At 47.2% G+C, this 20410-nt stretch overlaps 1 protein-coding gene across 1 annotated transcript in view; it reads left to right on the top strand.

Moving 5' to 3' along the window:
• Nucleotides 1–20410, top strand: part of CAMK4 (calcium/calmodulin dependent protein kinase IV) — a 259853-nt gene that overhangs the window by 234976 nt on the left and 4467 nt on the right. Inside the window, exons 9-10 of the mRNA XM_025293987.1 lie at nucleotides 10837–10912; nucleotides 15632–15758. Of these exons, the coding sequence (XP_025149772.1) occupies nucleotides 10837–10912; nucleotides 15632–15758 (203 nt within the window). The remainder of the gene's footprint in view (nucleotides 1–10836; nucleotides 10913–15631; nucleotides 15759–20410) is intronic.

Genomic DNA, 20410 nt, shown 5'->3' with positions numbered 1-20410 from the left:
AATTGATAACAAATACCAAAAAGCAAAGATTAAAAATCTAGAGTCGAGGTTGGATTTTCAAAAATACAATATTAAAGAAAAGAAAGTCACAAAAATTATAAAAAATATATATATATATGAAGTTTGCTTTAAAACATAGGGTCTCTCTTTTTTTTTTTTGCAAAGTAATAGTAGGTTATAAAAATGAAAATTAAAGGAGTAATAGAGGACTTAAAAATAAAAAAAAATTAAAGAATGATAGTAAAAATAGTAAAAATATATCTAGGACTTTCTCTTGTGTTATTGTGGGCAATGTGGGGTCAGTTCATTTTTGTATAGTTCCTTGATCCAGCTTATATTTCTCAAGATCTATAGGCCCCGTCCTATGTGCTACTGCTAAGTCGCTTCAGTCGTGTCCGACTCTGTGCGACCCCATAGACGGCAGCCCACCAGGCTCCCCCATCCCTGGGATTCTCCAGGCTAGAACACTGGAATGGGTTGCCATTTCCTTCTCCAATGCATGAAAGTGAAAAGTGAAAGTGAAGTTGCTCAGTTGTGTCTGACTGCTAGCAACCCCATGGACCGCAGCCTACCAGGCTCCTCCATCCATGGGATTTTCCAGGCAAGAGTACTGGAGTGGGGTGCCATTGCCTTCTCTGCCACCCTATGTAGTCGGTACTAACTACAGGGTTTTAATCTATTGCACCTGTCACTTCCAAGGCAGTTCCCTCTGTTTTAGCTTCTTCTGTTTGCTGGTCTCTTCAGTGTCTTAATTTCCACCCTGACACAAGGGGGCGGTGGTGGACACTTTTTTAGGCTCACTGGTTCAGTCGTGCTGTGGGGAGGGAGGGATGCTGCAAACAAATAACACTGGCATGTGCTCGCAGTGTCTCGGCCACACTGGGTTTGCCCTCGCTCACGACATGTGTGCGCTTTCCCTGGCTACACTGCTTAGGCTCTAGGTTGCTCTGCTGGGGACTGTCTGAGGCCGGCCCTGGGTTGTATGCACTTCCCAGGTCTAAGCCGCTCAGGGTAAGGTACTTGGGTAGTCCTCAGAGGCGCAGACTCGGTTGGGCTTGCGTTTTGTGGTCTTCCCAGGTCCGAGCAGCTCAGGTGACCAGGTGTTTGGCGAGCGTGGTCACTGCGACTTATCGCCTCCCCTGTCCCTGCCGCTCGGTTTTCTGGGTGTACAGCTGGTGCACCTTCTTAGGTGGATGTTGACTGTCCAGAATCCCAAGAAGTCTTGGTTAGCAGTGAAGCCTGCTTGCAGTTTGGTAGATAATGCCTCTCTGGGGCTGCAATTGCCCCCTTCTGGCTCTGGCTGCCCTTGCTGGCCTGTCACCGGAGGGGGATAGGCCGGTCTGCAGCCAGCTAGCTCTGCTCAGTCCTTTGTTCCATTAGCGGGCCTGATGGTGTGTTAGGTTAGGGCTCTTCATGTAGCGCTAGTCAGTCCTTTGTTCTGTGAGTGGGCCTGGCAGTGTCTTAGGTTAGGGCTTTTCGCGTGGTAGCTATCCCACAGTCTGGTTTGCTAGCCCAAGTTAGTTCCCTCAGATTGCCCTCGGGGCATTCAGGCCGGTCTTTACTCTAAGCAATGCAGCCCATGCCTCCCTGCCCAGCCCCCACTTGCTAGTGGCGGATGCAGGCCTGTTACCGTTGGGCACGTGATCTGTGGGTTTTAAGTATTTATTTATTTTTCCTCCTGGTTATGTTGCCCTCTGTGGTTCCAAGGCTCGCCACAGACTTGTCAGTGAGAGTGTTTCCTGGTGTTTGGAAACGTCTCTCTTTTTAAGACTCCGTTCCCAAGACCGAGCTCCGTCCCTACCTCTTTTGTCTCTCTTTTTATCTTTTATATTTTTTCCTACCTCCTTTCAAAGACAATGGGCTGCTTTTCTGGCTGCCTGATGTCCTCTGCCGGCATTCAGAGTTGTTTTGTGGAATTTACTTGGCATTCAAATGTTCTTTTGATGAATTTGTGGGGGAGAAAGTGGTCTCCCTGACCACCATCTTCCAAACTTACAAAATAGTTTCATGTCTTTGTTCATTTCTAGAAGATTAAATTGCTAAGGTGAAATAATTAGAGTATCCAATTACCTTGGTATTCTAATCATGTAGGGAATTATATCACCCGAGAGCTAATTAAATACCCACAATGATGACTTTCTTTTTCAATGAACTTTAAACAAATCAAAAACACTGTAAAAAATAAGTATGAAGTACAATGTCACGTGTACTGCCTGGAAGTCTCCCTGACTGGCTGCTGTGTGCCAGATGGTCCCCAGGCTCGTGGACAGTGAGATCGGGGCAGGAAAGGCTTGAGGGAGGCAAGAACGCCCAGCAGGCTGGCCCAAACCCATCGCCCCTTCCTGCACATCCCGTCTCCTTTCCCTGAGCCAGCGCAGACTGTCCCAGGCAGGCTTGCAGCACCTGGTCCAGACGAAGAGGTGCCCAGGAAAGGGAGAATGAAGCTGGCGACGAGCCAGGAGTGGTGAGCAGGGGTGTCGCTGATCTTGGTGTTGACCTTGCAGAGCACAGGGACTCAGAGCTGTTTGGGAAGTTTTAAACTTAGAGGAAAATGAGTCTCTTGGGACCTTTGTATCGTCTGATACAGACCTAAAGAAAGGGTGTTTTGTGGCACTTCAGTCTTTTTTCATTTAATTTTACTAAGCTCTTACTATGCACTGGGCACTGTTCTGGGTGCTGGAGATACAGCAGTGAAAAAATTCCTTAAGGAAGGTAAATCTTAGTGGGAGAAGACAAACAATAAACAGAATACATGTGTAAACTATATAAAAAGAGAATTTCTGTGGAAGAACCTAGAGTGGGGGAAGAGGACAGGAAGTGCTGCGAGCCTGAGTTAATGTGTGTTTTTTGTTTTTTTTTTAACTTAGTTAATGTTTAAACAGGGTAAGCCGTGAAGGCTTCACGGGAGAGGAGATCACAGCCTTGGAGGAGGGCAGGGAGAGAGCCTGTGGTATAGACACCCAGGAAAGAACATTCCAGGGGCAGGGACTAAGCGCCCCAGCCCAAGGAAGAGCGCGCCGGCCTGCGAGGAGGTGGCTGGCGGGCGTGTGACTGCAGGGGACAGGGGGCCTGAGACCCCAGAGCTGCCCTCCCTGCAGCGGAACACCTCCCAAGCAGCAGGCGCGGGGCTGCTGGCTGTGGGGTGCTGTGAGACACCCCGGCGGATGTGTCTGAGGTTCAGAAGCCAGGGTGTGGCTGCTGGTACCAGTGTGTAGGTGCTACTTAAAGTCACAAGACTGTCCAGCATCCCTCGAGCAGAAAAAGAAGTGATCCCACTGACGCCCAGGCAGCATCGCCTTCAGGAGGCCAGGAAGAAGAGGAGACCTCATTACCATTCAAACGGTCCAACAGTAGACAGTCCACAGGGCAGAGCTAGGAATGAATAGCTGTGTAAGACACCAGTCTGGGGCTCAGTGCACAAATCCGTGTTTTAACACCTAGAGCTGCCAGCAGCTAAGGGGCTCATACAAGCAGCCACCTCCCTCGCATGGGAGATGGTCCCAGACCTGCCTGTGCGTCCCGCAGGGTCAGCGCCATTGACAGGGACAGAGGGGAGAGCCCTGCACACGTCCTGGTCACCTGTACGATATTAAGTGGTATTCCCACAGAATCCCTGTATGCGTTCTGTATTTGTCAACTAAGTTGCCAAACGAGCACTTAACCAAGTATATTTTGACCTGAGATGGCTGATAAAATGGAGTCTAAAGAGATTGTCGCCAACGGCACCCCCTCACTTCTCCTGCTCCCTTTAGTTTAGAGACAGTCTTTTTAAAATACATTTATGTGTAGTTGGAGCACAGTTGCTTTAGTGTTGCTTTGGTTTCTGCCGGCATCAGCGTGCATGGGCCGTGGGTGTGCAGGGTCCCCGCCCACCCCGGGGTTCTCGCCGAGCTGGCATGTGCGCTCCCCGCGTGTGCGCTCCCCACCGCAGCAGGGCCCCTCCGGCTCTGTTTACCCCGCGGTGTGTATGTTCCTGTGCTCCTGTCTCCTTTCATCCCATCTTCCCCCTCCCCTCTCTGCGTCCGTGGGTCTGGTCTCTGTGTCCGCCTTACAGACCATCTTCTAATGTACTGGAAATCCTTAACTTCTTGGTCTCAGTATCGCAAATCATTCTCCGTGCCCTCTTCCTTACCACTTCAAGAAAGAACCAGCCGCGCCGCGAACCGCCTGCTGTGAGGATTCGGCTCTATTATTGCCTATGTGAGGGTGGAGCTACGCGAGGAGAGGGGTCAGAGCCGACTGACGCGCGTGGGTAGGAGACGCGCTTAAAATGCGCCATGTGGGCCCTCAACACCCACAGGATGTTCCATTTTAGAGTGTTTGCTACAGAAAGGATAAGCATAAAATAAACAGTAAACGTTTCAAAAAGAATTATTGCTGATAATTATCAGTGAGGTGTATAGTTCCTTTAGAGAAAAGCACAGTATTTGCCAACGTAACACGAGACAGTTTGAATGCTAAATCCATCACTTTATATCTCTATTGTCATATAAAAAAGAGGTTCTTATATAATGTTACTATTAGGATGAGATAATTAATTATATGGTGTATTTATTTATACTCTGCCTTTCCCCACAAAAATGGAAAGATGGCTTTTCAACAGTTGACACTCCTTTGCTATCCCTCAGCCAGCATCCATCACAGCTTTAAAGTGACCAGGAGATTCAGTATGATTAAGATTTGGAACAAATAGTGATTACTCCAAGATGGGAGAACTCAAGGGAATCACAGAAAAGTGACTTTCATAGAAATGAAACTTTCACAGGGTGATAAAAATAAGTCATGTTTCTTTTGTCTGCTTCTGAAAGCACTAGGTGTTCTAGGATATTTGATTTTCTCTTCAGGGTATCATTTAAAAAACAAAAAAGTGAAGTGAGAAAAATAAACAGGCTCTTTCTTCATCCATTTATAAGATTTATACAAAAAGAAATGTCATATGATTCATGTGGCAAGGAAGACTTCTTTAACAGCTGAAATGAAGAACAATGAGAGTTGTATTGACTGATGTTTGGAGTGTAAAAGAGCCAAGGAAAATAGAACGGATGCATTAGAACATAAAGAGCCTATCACTTATGTCTCAAAACATCCTTCAGACGTTTTTTCTTGCTCTACACTAGCAAATGGTAAATAACTGAAGTGTCCAAGGTGTTCTCAGCAAGGCGTGTATAGAAGCTGCAGTGTTCTGAGGTTCACTGCAGTAAACCGGCACGTCTGCTCCTGGACAGAGGCAGCCCCCCCGACCCCCAGCCCAGAAGCCTTTCACCTGTGTCACAGTCCGATCTGGTCCATACCTTTGTAACAGCATTCAGCATACTGCACTCAGACATTACCTGTCTTCTCTACTGTCAAAGCAAAAACTGCCCTTGACAAAGTTGAAAAGGTTGCTCCTGATTCTTGCCAAATGTATGTGACCCCGTAACAGAGGACCACACACGGTACTGATGCTCAGAAAAGCCTGCCGTGGGCACCGTCGGAGCTGGTAAGCTCTGTGAGCCTGTAGGAGGCGCCCTGGAGGCACCTCCTCGGGGTCCTCCTGGCCAAGCTGGGAAGCGGGAAGGAGCAGAGAAGGTCCAAACAGGCTCTCCGGCTTCTGGCAGATAAACCCTCTCCCTCCTCCTGCTCAATCCCCAGGGGCAGTGCTTAGAGGAGTTTCTAGGTGCTGAGGGTGCAGTGGATTTCTGTGGCCCAGGAGTCTCTGAATTCAAGATCAGCCTCTGCACTGAGAGCCCCACTGTGTCTGTCTGTCCGCTCCCACTGTGTCTGTCTGTCCGCTGTACTTCTATAAAGTCAGATTCGGGCTTTAAGGTGAAAATAAATCTTTTCTATTTTTTAACTGAAGTATAATTGATGGACAGTATTGCATAAGTTTCAGGTATACAACATGGTGATTCAAAATTTTTATACATTATACTCCATTTATAGTTATTCGATAAAATTGGCTGTATTTCCTATATGTTTTGAATGGTTAAAATGAAAATGTAGGAGAGAATTTAAACACAAATGAGCAACAACAACAACAACAAAGCTCTGATGAAGTGGAACCCGCAGTGGCCTTGACCTGCCTGCGGGTGCCCTGGGGCCCCGCCGCGCACGGGGAGCTGCACCCGTGCTGACCCCTCCCTTCCCAAGTCCCGGCTCCTCCCTGAGCGGTCTCATTGCCTTTGCTTTCTTCAGGGAGCCCTCTTCTCTGTTAGCTCAGCCACTACCTCTCTCCCTTTGCCTGGTTAGCTTCTCTAGATCTTCCACATCTGTTTAAACTTCACTTTCTGAATACCTTTCTTGATCTTTCTGACCAGGTCAACCCTCTGTTACAGACACTCGTCCTCCAAGCACTTTCGGTTGCCAGTCTGTTTCTTCGTGTGGTTTTCTCTGTGGTAGTGGAGGCTTGTTCTCTGTAACACCCCGTCATTCCCCACCACCACCCACAGCACTTGTCACGTGGCATGTGCTTAACAAATGCAGTTCATCATCAGTTGAATGAGTGAGTGAAGAAACCTCTTGATTTCCTGTGCCTGGTTTCCCTTGGATTGGGCTTTCTCAAAAACAGTTAACAGTTTGAAAAAGTCTTCCGATAAAGAATGCCTCTCTGTGGTTTTAACTCGGTAGGTCAGAAGGGATCATGCTCATCTAGGGCACCAACAAAATGAAGGTTCAGTCAGTTCAGTTCAGTCCTCAGTCACGTCCGACTCTTTGTGACCATCACCAACTCGCCGAGTTTACCCAAACTCATGTCCATTGAGTTGGTGATGCTATCCAACCGTCTCATCCTCTGTCATCCCTTTCTCCTCCTGCCTTCAATCATTCCCAGCATCACAGACTTTTCAAATGAGGATTCAAATGAGCTCTTCGCATCAGGTGGCCAAAGGATTGGAGTTTCAGCTTCAACATCAGTCTTTCCAATGGATATTCAGGACTGATTTCCTTTAGGATGGACTCGTTGGATCTCCTTGCAGTCCAAGGGACTCGAAAGAGTCTTCTCCAACACCACAGTTCAAAAGCATCAATTCTTTGGTGCTCAGCTTTCTTTATAGTCCAACTCTCACCTCCATACATGACTACTGGAAAAACCATAGCTTTGACTAGACAGACCTTTGTTGGCAAAGTGATGTCTCTGCTTTTTAATACACTGTGTAGGTTTGTCATAGCTTTTCTTCCAAGGAGCAAATGTCTTTCAATTTCATGGCTGCAATCACCATCTGCAGTGATTTTTGGAGCCCCAAAGAAAAAAGGTACAGTCAGTCATTCAAATTATCCGTCTATTTTTCTCTTAGGGCTTTAGGAGAAGGAAAACCTAGCATCAGTCAAATGTCACAGGCGATACCTAATCTTGCTTATTTTAGAACCATTTCAAGTTACAGTGATTTTATTTACTAAAATAAATTCATTCCAATCTTTATATATACCTTCAATCTCTAGATATTACACTGTCAGGTATCCTGGGAGTTCTGTAGCATTTAGTGTTTAATGAGCAATAACATGAATGATGGTAACTTTAGGAAGTAGCAGAAAACTTGACTCTACTTAGAAGACAGGCAGGAAAATCAATGAATGATTATTAACTATTTCTGAAAAAATTCTAAATCATTTAAAATACATGTTAAAAAAAAAAACCCCGTAGTACAGCTTGAATGTTTTTATTCCCCTGCCCCTGCATTTTGCTTGTTTATTTGTTTTGGCAATGAGATAAGAAAATATATGAAGGACTTCCAGGAGTGTCTGTATGAATAGCGTTAAAAGGTAGACTGGTTGATACCTTTTCTTGAACTGAATTGGAAGTAGTCAACTATTTCTGACTCTTAAGAAAATCATAAATATGTAGAATTACCCTCCAGGACATGTGATACGTAGGAGACTTGAAACACTGATGTGCCAGAGACTGAAATTTATTCTAGAAAAGCTTTTGGTGCTTGGAAAGGGTTCACATAGATTACAAGAATGTGTTCTGCTGGCTCTGAAGTCACAGCCCTATTAACTAGTGATCAAAAATATTTAAAGGTTACTGTGTATTAATATCTAATTGTGTCTAGGTATTTAGGTTGATTTCATCCAAATTTTATATTATGATAGTGAATATAATAAATCCATTTTAAAATTTCTTTTTAAGAGAAATTTATTATGGAGGACAAACACATTCTGTATTCCTTTTGTCTCAGTCAACCTCACGTGGGAAGTCTAGCTTTTCATCCCACCAGTTTACTCATCTTGCAGCATAATGCCTCACAAGGACATAAGCTGCCTCCAGCAAGTAAGGTTGCACCCAGTGCTGGGAAGGGAGGTCAGATATTGCCACATCGGGTAAAACCAACTAAAACCCTGTAACATGGTTTCAAAAAGGACTTTGTTTTATAGTATTCACTTCCTTTGGGTCCCTTGACTTGGGAGCTACAAGGATCAAAGTCAGGGAAAGCCCCGGACCTTTAAGACAGCCCGCTGGCCTCCGCAGGTGCCTCCCCACGCGCGGGCTGGGCGTGGACCCCCCCGGAGCTGGGGATGGGTGCCCTCGGGCGGCAGGCACAGAGGCTCTACGGGGGGCGGGGGGTCCTGCAGCAGGTGCACAGGGGGAGCACCCGTCCTCTTTTCTTGCCTGGACTCTCAACAACTCTTCCTTCACTTGGATGACAGCGTATGAAACCCAGATGAAACCTGGAAATTAGCTGGTGCAATTCATTTACTAGAGGTAAAAACCAAGACCCAGAAAATATGAGACTGTCAGCATCTCATCAGTTCAGTTCAGTTCCTCAGTCGTGTCCGACTCTTTTCGACCCCATGAATCGCAGCACACCAGGCCTCCCTGTCCATCACCAACTCCCGGAGTTCACTTAGACTCACGTGCATCGAGTCAGTGATGCCATCCAGCCATCTCATCCTCTGCCGTCCCCTTCTCCTCCTGCCCCCAATCCCTCCCAGCTTCAGAGTCTTTTCCAATGAGTCAACTCTTCGCATGAGGTGGCCAAAGTACTGGAGTTTCAGCTTTAGCATCAGTCCTTCCAAAGAAATCCCAGGGCTGATCTCCTTCAGAATGGACTGGTTGGATCTGCTTGCAGTCCAAGGGACACTCAAGAGTCTTCTCCAACACCACAGTTCAAAGCATCAAGTCTTTGGCGCTCAGCCTTCTTCACAGTCCAACTCTCACATCAATACATGACCACAGGAAAAACCATAGCCTTGACTACACGGACCTTTGTCGGCAAAGTGATGTCTCTGCTTTTGAATATGCTATCTAGGTTGGACATAACTTTCCTTCCAAGGAGTAGCGTTTTTTAATTTCATGGCTGCAGTCACCATCTGCAGTGATTTCATGTGTATGTTTAAATGTCAGTATGGGGTTGATGATGCTTCCCTGGTGTGGGACTTGGCCTGGGGAGGGTACGTGGCTCTGACTGTGCCAGATGTGTGCGCCTTCAGCCCCCGGCGGAGGTGGCCCTTCTGAAAGCTGCAGCCTCACCTCAGCCTCCTCCGCCGGACGCTGAGCAAGGCGTTTGCGAGTGGGAGGTCAGTGCAGAGGCCCCTGGGCCCCAGAGAGACCGTCTGTGGGGTCCAGATGGCTCTGGGGATGCGCGCGAGCCTGGCAGAGAGGGTGGTACTGGCTTTGAGTGCGCATTTTTCTTAATTATGTTAATTAAGTCTCGAAAGGAAATTGTTCTAGGAATAGACGCCCGTGGAGCCCAGATTCCGCTCCTCAAAGGGTGCCTCCCGCTGAACTGCCGCGCGGAGCTTGAGGACGTAGGCCCATTCCACAGGCCCTTCACCTCCTGCGTCTTATGTGACAGTTTCTACAGGAGGGAGGGTATCCTGAGAGAAGAAAACAGGGCAGGAAGACGTCAGAGGGAAGACCGCGGTGTCCTCTCTATAACTCGGGGTTCCCTGAGGACAGCTTCCTTCAGAGGCTCCCCTTGGCGTGTCCTCCAGTCCTGACATCCCCAGGCCGCGCGGACGCGGCTCCGGCTCCCCTGACCCAGGGCCGCCCTCGGGGAACATTCAGCACTCCGCTGCCTCTCGGGGGAGCCCCGCCGCGGACCCCCGCAGCACATCTGTTCAGAATAGAAAAGGGCTGCTCTGGGCCGTAGACCTGCGCCCTGCTTCGGCACAGAGAGCAGAGCTCTCACTTCTCCGTTTTTTCCGTTATTAGTGGGGTCAGCAAACACCACCTCCAGGCCTCAGGGCAAGCTGTTGACCCAGTCAGCCTCTGTTTCACAGCTGGGTCTACGCTGTGGGCCGCTGCGGGGCGGAGAAGACCTGCGTTTCAGGCCAGGGCAGCGGCCTGGCTGCGCGCAGGGAAGCCCTCTCTCCCCGCCCTTAATTCCGAGGGACCGCGGACAGCCGCGCTCTGTGGAGAGGGTGCTTCTCAGCGCCGAGACCTGGGCCGGCTCTTGTCCAACCTCCAGCTCTGGACTGTCCAGCCCTCTCGCCGTCCGCCCTGCCCCTGCCCTACACGCAGTCAGAAACACACGCTCACAGAGACCTCAGGCCTCAGGCGGCCTGACTGTGCTTCTTACCTCTTCCTATGCTGAACTTTGATTTCTTTCTTTTCTGTGTACAAAGCTCCCTTTGTAGTACAGATATAGCTATCTGATTTGAAAAGTATCATGATGTTCTGATGTTGAATATTAAAGTTAGTAAGTTTATTTTTATGTACCCCAAACACAGAGAGACTATAATCTTTTCCACTAAAATTGTCATAAGAATTTGTAGCCTCATACTTCGGTTTGAGGAGAGAAGATTGGTTTTAAACCTGTTCTGAAGTTTCTGTTGATGAACTCATTTCTTCTCCATTGCTTGTTACTAGAATGTGAATACTGAATTTAAACTCTAATACAGTTTTCACTCTTTCTGCAGCACCTGAAATCCTTAGAGGCTGTGCCTATGGACCCGAGGTGGACATGTGGTCTGTGGGGATAATCACCTACATTTTGTAAGTGAATAGAAGCGATCTCTAAGCATACTGTTTGCCTTTGCTATAGTGTCTTCTAGTTACTAATGTGTGCATGCATGCTAAGTTGCTCAGGCCTGTCCAACTCTTTTCAACCCCATGGACTGTAGCCCACCAGGCTTCTCTGTCCCTGGGATTCTCCAGGCAAGAACACTGGAGTGGGTTGCCATGCCCTCCTCCAGGGGACCTTTCCAACCTGGGAATCAAACCCATGTCTCTCATGTCTCCTGCTTTGGCAGGCAGTTTCTTTACCACTAGCATCACCTGGGAAGCCCAAGTACTTACAGTCCTCATAAAAAAAGCAAGATTCCTTTTAACTTTTTGTGGTTCTCTATGATGTGCTAAGAGTAGTTAATGAAAGAATTTTCGGTAAACGAGCATCATGTTTTGTAGTTTTCTTGGGGCAAGAACTTTGGTCTAGGGCTTTGCTGTGTCTCATTGTACTATGCAGTGTATCACAGACTGGGGAACAATTCATTATTTGATGGTAGTAATGAGCATGAAACCACCTATTAAACTTGCTCTTGTTTTACTTATGTGCAGATCATCCAAATGATAAGAGTATTATTCCTTTTTAAGGGACAAATGGTTCTTTAACCTCTGAAGCAATCCCAAACCTATATATGTCTTATCAGGAATGTTTTAAAGGCATTTTGGCTATCAGTTTTATTTCCTATATGTGTTAAGTTCTCAAGGACCTTTAGTATAATACCCTGAACTCAGAGAAAACTTCTCTCTGGTAGAAAAAAGGCGGGAGGCTAAATCTTTCACTCTCTGGTATCTCCAGCTCCATTTCTAAGCTCCTGTCTACTAATAAACAATGGGTTTCAGTCTGCCAAAGAGATGATGGAATTGCAGACAAATATGACGGAAATAGTCTAGAGTGATGGGAGAGTGTCTGGAGAGGAAGGTTTGCCTGTAGAACAGCTGCAAAAGCAAACCTCACTGAGCTCCAAAGCTTAAATCAAAGCAAGTGGACTTGGCTGTCAGTTAGAGGATACTGGACAGAGGAGCCTGGCTACAGTCCACGGGATCACAGTTGGACACGACTGAGCGACTTCACTTTCACTTTAGAGGGCACTGCAGAGTTCATTGTTGTGCGTGTGCCGTGTGCACTCTTGTGTCCGATTCTTTGCGACCCCATGGACTGTAGCCCACCAGGCTCCTCTGTCTGTGGGATTCTCCAGGCAAGAATACTGGAGTGAGTTGCCCTTTCCTTCTCCAGGGGATCTTCCCAACCCAGGGATCGAACCCAAATGTCTTGCGTATCCTGCACTGACAGGTGGATTCTCTACCTTCCACCTGGGAAGCCCAAGTTAATTGTTGGAACCTGTATTATTCAAATCTGTAAAGAGATTTTGAAGGGTGTGGAAGAAAGTGAATTAGGCAGCTCAGGTTCTATAACAAAACACAGAGACTGGGTGCTACAGAAGCAAAAGTGGAGTCTGGAGTTCTGGAGGTCAAAGGTGCCAGTAGCTCAGGTCCTGGTGAGAGCGGTCTTCCTGGCTGCAGACGGCTGCCTTCTCCCTGTGTCCTCCCAAGGCAGGAAGAGGAAGCACGTTCTGTGGTCCCTCTTCCGTGAGAGCGCTGATCGCAGCACGAGGTCCCACCCTCGGGGCCTCATCGAACTCTCTTAACTGCCAGAGCCCTCATCTCCAGATGCCATCATGCGGGGCTCAGGGCCTAACATCCTGATCGGGGAGAACACAGTGCAGGCCATAGTAGGAAGAGGCTTGGTTTGGTTAATTTAATAGTGATCTTAGAAAGTGCAGTGTCTAGGTAATATGGGCTAGGAAGAGGGTAACCAGGGTAGACTTCCAAGCAAGTTAGCAAACTCTTGAGTTCACCTGGGTTTATATGTTGGTCAGTAGCAACCATAAAAAGGTTTAACAAGCACACCATAAAATAGTCATCTGCTATTATGTAATGTCAAAAGATATTTTCAGTGATCACTTCCCTATGTTTCCAGGATGTATTAAAGCTTGAAAAGAATTAAGAGAGCTAGGGAACCATGTTTTTTCTTACAAAAGTGCAAACTTTTAGGTAATTTGTTTTCCATACTTAGTGATTAATTCATTAGTAATGAATTCATAAGGTCATGTCATAGAATTCCTTCAGCTTACATTTAAGATCACTATTGTGCTGTGGAAGAAGGTTGTCTCCTGAATTGTGTGGGTGACATATTATGCTTAATGATGTTCATTGAAAAACTGAACTACAAATACTGCTTCATATTTGCCCCTAAAATGTAAACGTGCCCACCCAAGGAGAGTTTCTTACAGAAATGTGATGAAAGGGGTTGAAGAATTAAGGATATGTGATAACAGAGAGATGGAGGTAGGAAATTTAATAACATTTGTCCTGGAAACCTGAAATATGAAATGAATGACACTCCCATGTCACTAACATGGGAAAGTGAAGAGAAAAAAATGTGACTATTGGAGAAGCATCTTATTATAACCCTGAAAATAATTTAAAAATCTATCAGGTTTCTTTCCCATAGTTCACTTAAGCCCATTAGTTGAAAGTTGCTGGCTGAGTAAGTGGTAGCAGCTAACGGTGCCGCTCACAGCTAATATCCTTTAGTTCTGGTCCGACTTCTGTCAGCCCCTGAGACTGGGGACTTTTTATTTAATCTGTAGTCCATTAATGATTGATGAAGTCTACTAGGCAACGCTCACCAAAACATTTTCTACAGTGGATTGTGCCGTTGGGTTTATGTACCTCCTTTATTATTATTAAAAGTTCTATCCAGGTATTTTGTGCTATGGCCGTGCTATTTCTAAGGATGACGGTAGCTTGGACATGAAGGCCATTCTGTTGTTTCTCAGAAGAATTCTGCTCCTTCTACCTTCTAAACCTAAGCCCTTTATCCCTACAGACAAAAGCAACTACTGTGGTTTTCAGGTCAGAATCAGGTAACATCGGAGATTCACACTCGCGCCTTCAGCTTTCAGCGCTGCGTCCTGTCCCGTGGCTCGAGCGCCCTGCTCACAGCCCGCCTCGGCTTCGGCCGGCTCCTGGGCCGGCCCGCAGCGTCGGTTCTTCTCTGTGCCCCGAGCGCGCTCGCCTGCCCCACCCTTCAGGCTAATGACCTAACCCTAACCCCGCCTCGGCGCACAGGTTTGCCGACGTGTCCAGGATGACAGGAGGGCGTCTGAGTGCCCCACTTGGAGAGCTGTCCTTTTCCCCTCTAAATTCCGGAAGCCGGAACGTGCGAGTGTCCTCAACTAAGCCTGGACGGTTGGCGGCTTTCCCGGGACTCGCGGGCAGCGGCCCCGTCTGGTGGAGGAGGCCGCCGGGCGCGGTGTGCCTTGTGCGCCTCCCTGTTCCCTCTGCTGGAGCCCCGTCTCTCCGGGGCCCCGCAGCGGCCGTGTCTGTCTGCAGGAGGCCGGGCTGCAGGCGGGGTGTGCCGTGTGCCCCCTCCTCTGCTGCAGCCGCGTCTTCCTTGGGGGGCCCCCAGTGGGTGGTCGTGTCTGATGGAGGAGGCCGCCGGGCGGGGTGTGCCGTGTGCCCTCTTCTGCTGGAACGGCGTCTCCCCGGGGGCCCCACAGTGCACGGGGTGGGGGCGCCCAACCCGGCCTCGGTGCTCCTGAGCCTCGGCTTTACCCGGCTGGCTCTGCAGTATTTGAAAGAAACCAGGACTGTCGAGCAGGATGGTCCCTGAGCCAAAGAGCAGGAGAAACTTCTTACTCTTAAACACCTGCTGCGTCCGGATCCGCTGAACTGTTTCACGCTCTGCAGCAGCCGGGCCAGTTTGATGGAAGGACATGGGGAAATGTTTCTTACTGTGTTCATTCTTTTTCCCTCATTCTTTGTCACGTGAAACACACGCCCTGGCAAGGACTTTTTTTTTTTTTTTTTTTTTTTACAGTTCCCTTTTGGTCTTTAGTGATTTAGAACCTCCCCCGACCTGTAAGCATTAGAGGCTTGGTGGTCCCACCAGCAGCTCACTTTTCCTGTCTCTCTTTTTCATGTCAAGGGTGGTTCTGTTTCTTTCCTCTCACATTTTTATGTGACCGTGCTGGAAGGTGACAGTGATCATGGTGAGATGTCTTTGCGATGTGCAGAAGCGAGGCTCACGTGCCTGGCAGCGGTCCTCTGGGCTGCGTCGCCCGCTGCAGTCAGTTCAGAAGGCCGTTCCCTCCGGCCGTGTAGGCTCCTGTCTGTGTTCACTCTGAGACCCAAACTGGAGTGGGATGGAAACCCAATACTTTTTTCATCTCTATGGAAGAATTCAGTGAAAAGGACTGAACAAAAACGACTAACAACTCTTCTTTGCACTTTTTAACCTTTTTATCCTCAAAATCCTAACTTTTCCATTTTATGATAAATTAGAACTCCAATCTGTCCTCTCAATTCCTGGTGGAAAAAAAAACACTTGGACATAGCACTATAGCATAATGCTTGTAGTAGGGTTAGCTATTATAATATTATTGTTGCTTTGTATCATAATTATTAATATGATTATAACTTTTTGTAGGAATCTTAAATTGATTTTGTATCTATTTTTACTTCCCTGAAGACATGATTGTATATTTATATAATCATAAATGAATTATAACAAGGCAATTACACACTTAAGCTTAGCAGACGTACATTCATCACAGGAAGAAAAAGGACAGTATTGAATTTCTGCAAAAAATTGGTGACATACACTGAGGCTTTTAAAGGCATTTTATCTTGTATCTTTTGTCCTAGACTTTGCGGATTTGAACCATTCTATGATGAGAGAGGCGATCAATTCATGTTCAGGAGAATTCTGAATTGTGAATATTACTTTATCTCCCCCTGGTGGGATGAAGTATCTCTGAATGCCAAGGATCTGGTAAGTGTGACTGAAACAAAAGGAAATAAAATGCCTTACATCCATTTTTTTAACTAATTAATGGGCAGTGCCATTTAAAAAATTAATCCCGTTTAGTAGCTTATTTCTTTTTAATTATATAATATTTTTAAGAAAACAATGCACACTAATTTTCCTTATAGATAATGAAAAAAGATATGTTTGATTCATCTCTGCTGCTGCTGCTGCTAAGTCGCTTCAGTCGTGTCCGACTCTGTGCGACCCCAGAGACGGCAGCGCACCAGGCTCCCCCATCCCTGGGATTCTCCAGGCAAGAACACTGGAGTGGGTTGCCATTTCCTTCTCCAATGCATGAAAGTGAAAAGTTAAAGTGAAGTCGCTCAGTCGTGCCCGACTCTTAGTGACCCCATGGACTGCAGCCCACCAGGCTCCTCCGTCCATGGGATTTTCCAGGCAAGAGTACTGGAGTGCGGTGCCACTGCCTTCTCCATCATCTCTAGCTGAATTATCACAGATTACAAATTACTGCTTGTTAATTAATGAGTTTTTACCATCTAGTCAGTGTGATATGGAACCTGGAAGCTATGAAGCTATGAAGACAGCTGTGCTGGGTGACTCCACACATAACATACGCAGGTGAATTCTTTCTTAAACGGCTTGCTGCCACTTAGATTAGTTATGCTGTGAATAAAGAAGCAACATTATTTCTTCATATCTTCAAACTTATTAAAATATCCTGATGGTAGCACAAGTCCTATCTTGCATGACTACCATACACGAGTCACATTGTGCATTTTGTTGGGTTTTTTGATTTTTCACTGACTTCTCACCTCTGGTAATACTGGAGTTTATCTGCATTCAGGACAGGTGGGGCGCTGGCCTATCCTCTGGGGCGTTGCCCACTGGTTCTAAAATGAAGATACTGGGATGCCATTGAAGCTTTTACCATCAATTCTTTAGAGCTATCGTCCTCAATCTTTTTGGCACCACGGACCAACTTTATGGAAGACAATTTTTCCATGGACCGGGGATAGGGAGGATAGTTTCAGAATGATTTAAGCAGATCACATTTATTTCGCACTTTATTTCTAATCTAATACTGCTGCTGATAAGATAGGAAGTACCAGTTCACAGCCCGGAGATTGGGGAGCCCTGTTCTAGAGAGAAACCACACAGAAATGATGAAAAATTGACTTCTGAATCATAGAAGGTTAGATCTCCAAGGATCTCAGGACTCATTTAATCTTCCTTGAATTTTAAGGATGAGTTTGCTCAAGTGCAGAGAAGTGACGCACAGCTTCCCAGCAGAAAGGAAGGGTCCAGATTTCTGGACCCCTTCTCCAGGGCTCTTTTCCCACCTTACCATCTGTGTGCTGTGAAAACAGGTTTGCTAAGGTCATGACCTTTCCAGCACTGTCTGAAGAGAGGCAGCGTGTGTGCGATGCGAAGATATCGCCACCTCCCCCTCGCGCCCCCTCTGCTGAGCATCTCCGTGTCGCCCGTCTGTGTGTCCGCTCCACCGAGACGCCCCGGTCCAAGCCCCCACCTCCCTCCTCCTGGTCCGCGGCCACGGCCTCTCTCCTGCTCTCCCTGCCTCTTCCTGCGCGTCTGCAGTGCACTCCCCGCGCGGGACTCGGAGGGCGGCCTCACTGGGGGCTGGGGTCCCCTCTGCTCCACGGCGCGTGGACCCCCCGTCCTGGCGGCATGACTCTGGGTGCTCTGTGCTGTCCCTTCATCCTCCCTGCTCCTTCCTCTCCACCACACACACACATACAGATACACACACACAGACACAAAGAGACACACAAACACCGACACACACACATACAGACATAGACAGACACACAGACACAGAGACACAGACACACACAGAGACAGACACAGAGACACACATACACAGACACAGACACACACACACACACACAGACACACAGAGACACACATACACAGACACACACAGACAGACACATACAGACACAGACACACAGGGACACAGAGACACAGACACACAAACAGACAGACACACAGACAGACACAGACTGCTGTCCTCGGCGCGCAGACCCCTGTCCTAGCAGCATGACTCTGGGTACTCTATGCTGTCCCTTCATCCCCCCTGCCCCTTCCTCTCCACCACACACACACAGACACAGAGACACACACACAGACACAGACACAGAGAGGGCTGTCCTCGGCGAGCAGACCCCAGTCCCGGCAGCATGACTCTCCACGTGCCTGCTGCTCCTCCGTCCGCCCTGTGATGCCCCTCCGTCATCCTCCTCCTTCCTTTCCACACACACACAGAGCTCTTTACACGGGTAGCTAATCTTTTTTAGTGTGTTTTAATCGAAGGAAAGCGGCTTCACAGTGTTGTGTGCTCTCTGCCTTGCAGCACACGGATTCGCATCGGCGCGTGTCCCCTCCCTCGTGACCCCCCCCCCCGCCCCTCCAGGGGTCACAGGGCAGCACAGGTGACTCGTTTTCAAGCCCTGGCTGCCGTGACCTTGTTGAGGAGACCTGGTCTTCGAGGGGCATGCCGTTCTCCTCACAGTCGGTTCATTTCTCCTGCCGCTTGATCCTCTGCCCCGGGCCTCCTTTTTCACGATAAGCATCATTTGCATATGCTGTGCTCAGAGGTATTCCTTAATGAGGTTCAGGCTCTGGGAGAGGATGAAGCAGGTGGGCCCAGATCTTAGTGCCATGTGGACCTGAAGTTCATGCTCAGTAAATGTTCGTTGAATGAAAACATCAGTCGGGAAATGGATCAAGGATTCTTAAAAGTCCGACATGCCTGGGTTCAAGTGCCCCGCCCCCACCCCCCCACCCCCTTTCTAATAGTTGCAGGTTTGACCTTGTGCTAACCTGACCTCTCTGTGCTTTGGTTTTCTTCTCTGGATGGTACTGGTACCTGTCTCTAGGTCTTTGGAAGAATTAAGGGATATGATACATACTAAGTAACCATCACCAACTAACTCAATAATAATCCCATTAGTTAGCCCCCTTCTGTTTCTTTTTATCTCTGATAAAAGGTTAAATGGACAAGAAGGTTACCTGTGATGTTCCTTCATTCAGCTACACCTCCTGTTGGTTAAAACATTTACATAACTTCAGAACTAAAGGAATCTTTGAGCCCCTAAATGAAACACTTATTAGCAATACCTGCATCTGTTCTCTCATGGTGCTTGGGGAGCTGGTCTGTAAGCAGAGCTGTAGGATAATGGCACATCTTTGGGTCTGAATCCTGACGAGGTCACTGAGTGTGATCTTCAACAACTTTCTTAAAAACTCAGTGCATCAATGTCTCCAAATGTAAAGATGAATGATGACATATATAAATTTTTGATGCTAATTGGCTTTCCATAAATTCTTTGTATTTTCAAGCAGGAGAGAATGGTGATGATAGGGAAGAGGAAACATGATTAGAAAATGAGCGTGAAGTATCTAATTGTCAAGGATGTTTTAAGGATTAGGTATCACTTAACTTACATGAAATTATTAGTGTATGTATCCAACAGATGATAGCTCTGACCACCATCAAAGCTGTTACTGCTGTGCATTCTTCTTCTTAATTATTCTTCAGCTCCCTCCACCTCCTCACTGACTTTAAGCCTAAACATCTCAAGATTACCAGTTTCAAATGCAGTCTCTCTACCCCACATACATTTCTTTGCAAATGCTACAAAACAGAAAGTGAAAGGAGAACCAGATATTAATTCTTCATTTGACTAGCTTCCTAATTTTGTTAGCCTGTGTTCAGTTTTTGGATTTTTAGAATTAGAAAAGATCTTATGCCTTAAGTCATCCAAAGTCCTTTATTTTACACACCGGCAGACTGAAACTCAGAAAGCTTGTCTACCATGAAGGCACTGTGGTGTTTAGGCCACAGGACAAATTCTAAGACAAGACAAACCCTAGTATGAGTATGCTGCTGCTGCTGCTAAGTCGCTTCAGTCGTGTCCAATTCTGTGTGACCCCATCGATGGCAGCCCACCAGGCTCCCCTGTCCCTAGGATTCTCCAGGCAAGAACACTGGAGTGGGTTGCCATTTCCTTCTCCAATGTATCAAAGTGAAAGTGAAGTCACTCAGTCGTGTCCAACTCTTCACAACCCCATGGACTGCAGCCCACAAGCCTCCTCCATCCATGGGATTTTCCAGGCAAGAGTACTGGAGTGGGGTGCCATCATATAGCCCCCACCAGTTACACGAATCACTAAATCTTTGAGCTTCCTTCCATCCCTAATTCATGAATTGGAGCTAAAGTTACTAATTGATAAGGGTATGGATAGGATTACATAAATTTTTTAAAAATGTTGCATGCCTGTAAGAATGTGTTTACAAGGAAATTAGAGTGGAAATTAGGTTGTGTAAGAAGAGGGCCCAGGAGAGTGTCCATAGTCACTCAGTAGGGGCGGGTGGGTGTCTGAGGTCAGACACATGTGGGTCTTTGAGGTCACAGAAGTAGAGACTTTGAACAAGTTAGGACTTAAGCGTGCTTCCTGACTCCAGGTAATCTCTGCCTCATCCCAGGTCACTTCTCTGAGCCCAGGGCTGGGGATTATTTTGGTTGTTGAACTTCGTGGCAATTCATTGTCTGCTCATGCTCACCATTGGGGTAAACCTCCCAGAATGGGCTATGATTCATTTGAATTCAGTCCTTTTAAACAAACCATATCCC

Source organism: Bubalus bubalis, chromosome 9, assembly GCF_019923935.1.
Source record: "Bubalus bubalis isolate 160015118507 breed Murrah chromosome 9, NDDB_SH_1, whole genome shotgun sequence".
Taxonomy (NCBI): Eukaryota; Metazoa; Chordata; class Mammalia; order Artiodactyla; family Bovidae; genus Bubalus; species Bubalus bubalis.
Note: the sequence above shows the minus strand (reverse complement) of the source record. Positions and strands in the feature narration are given on the sequence as shown.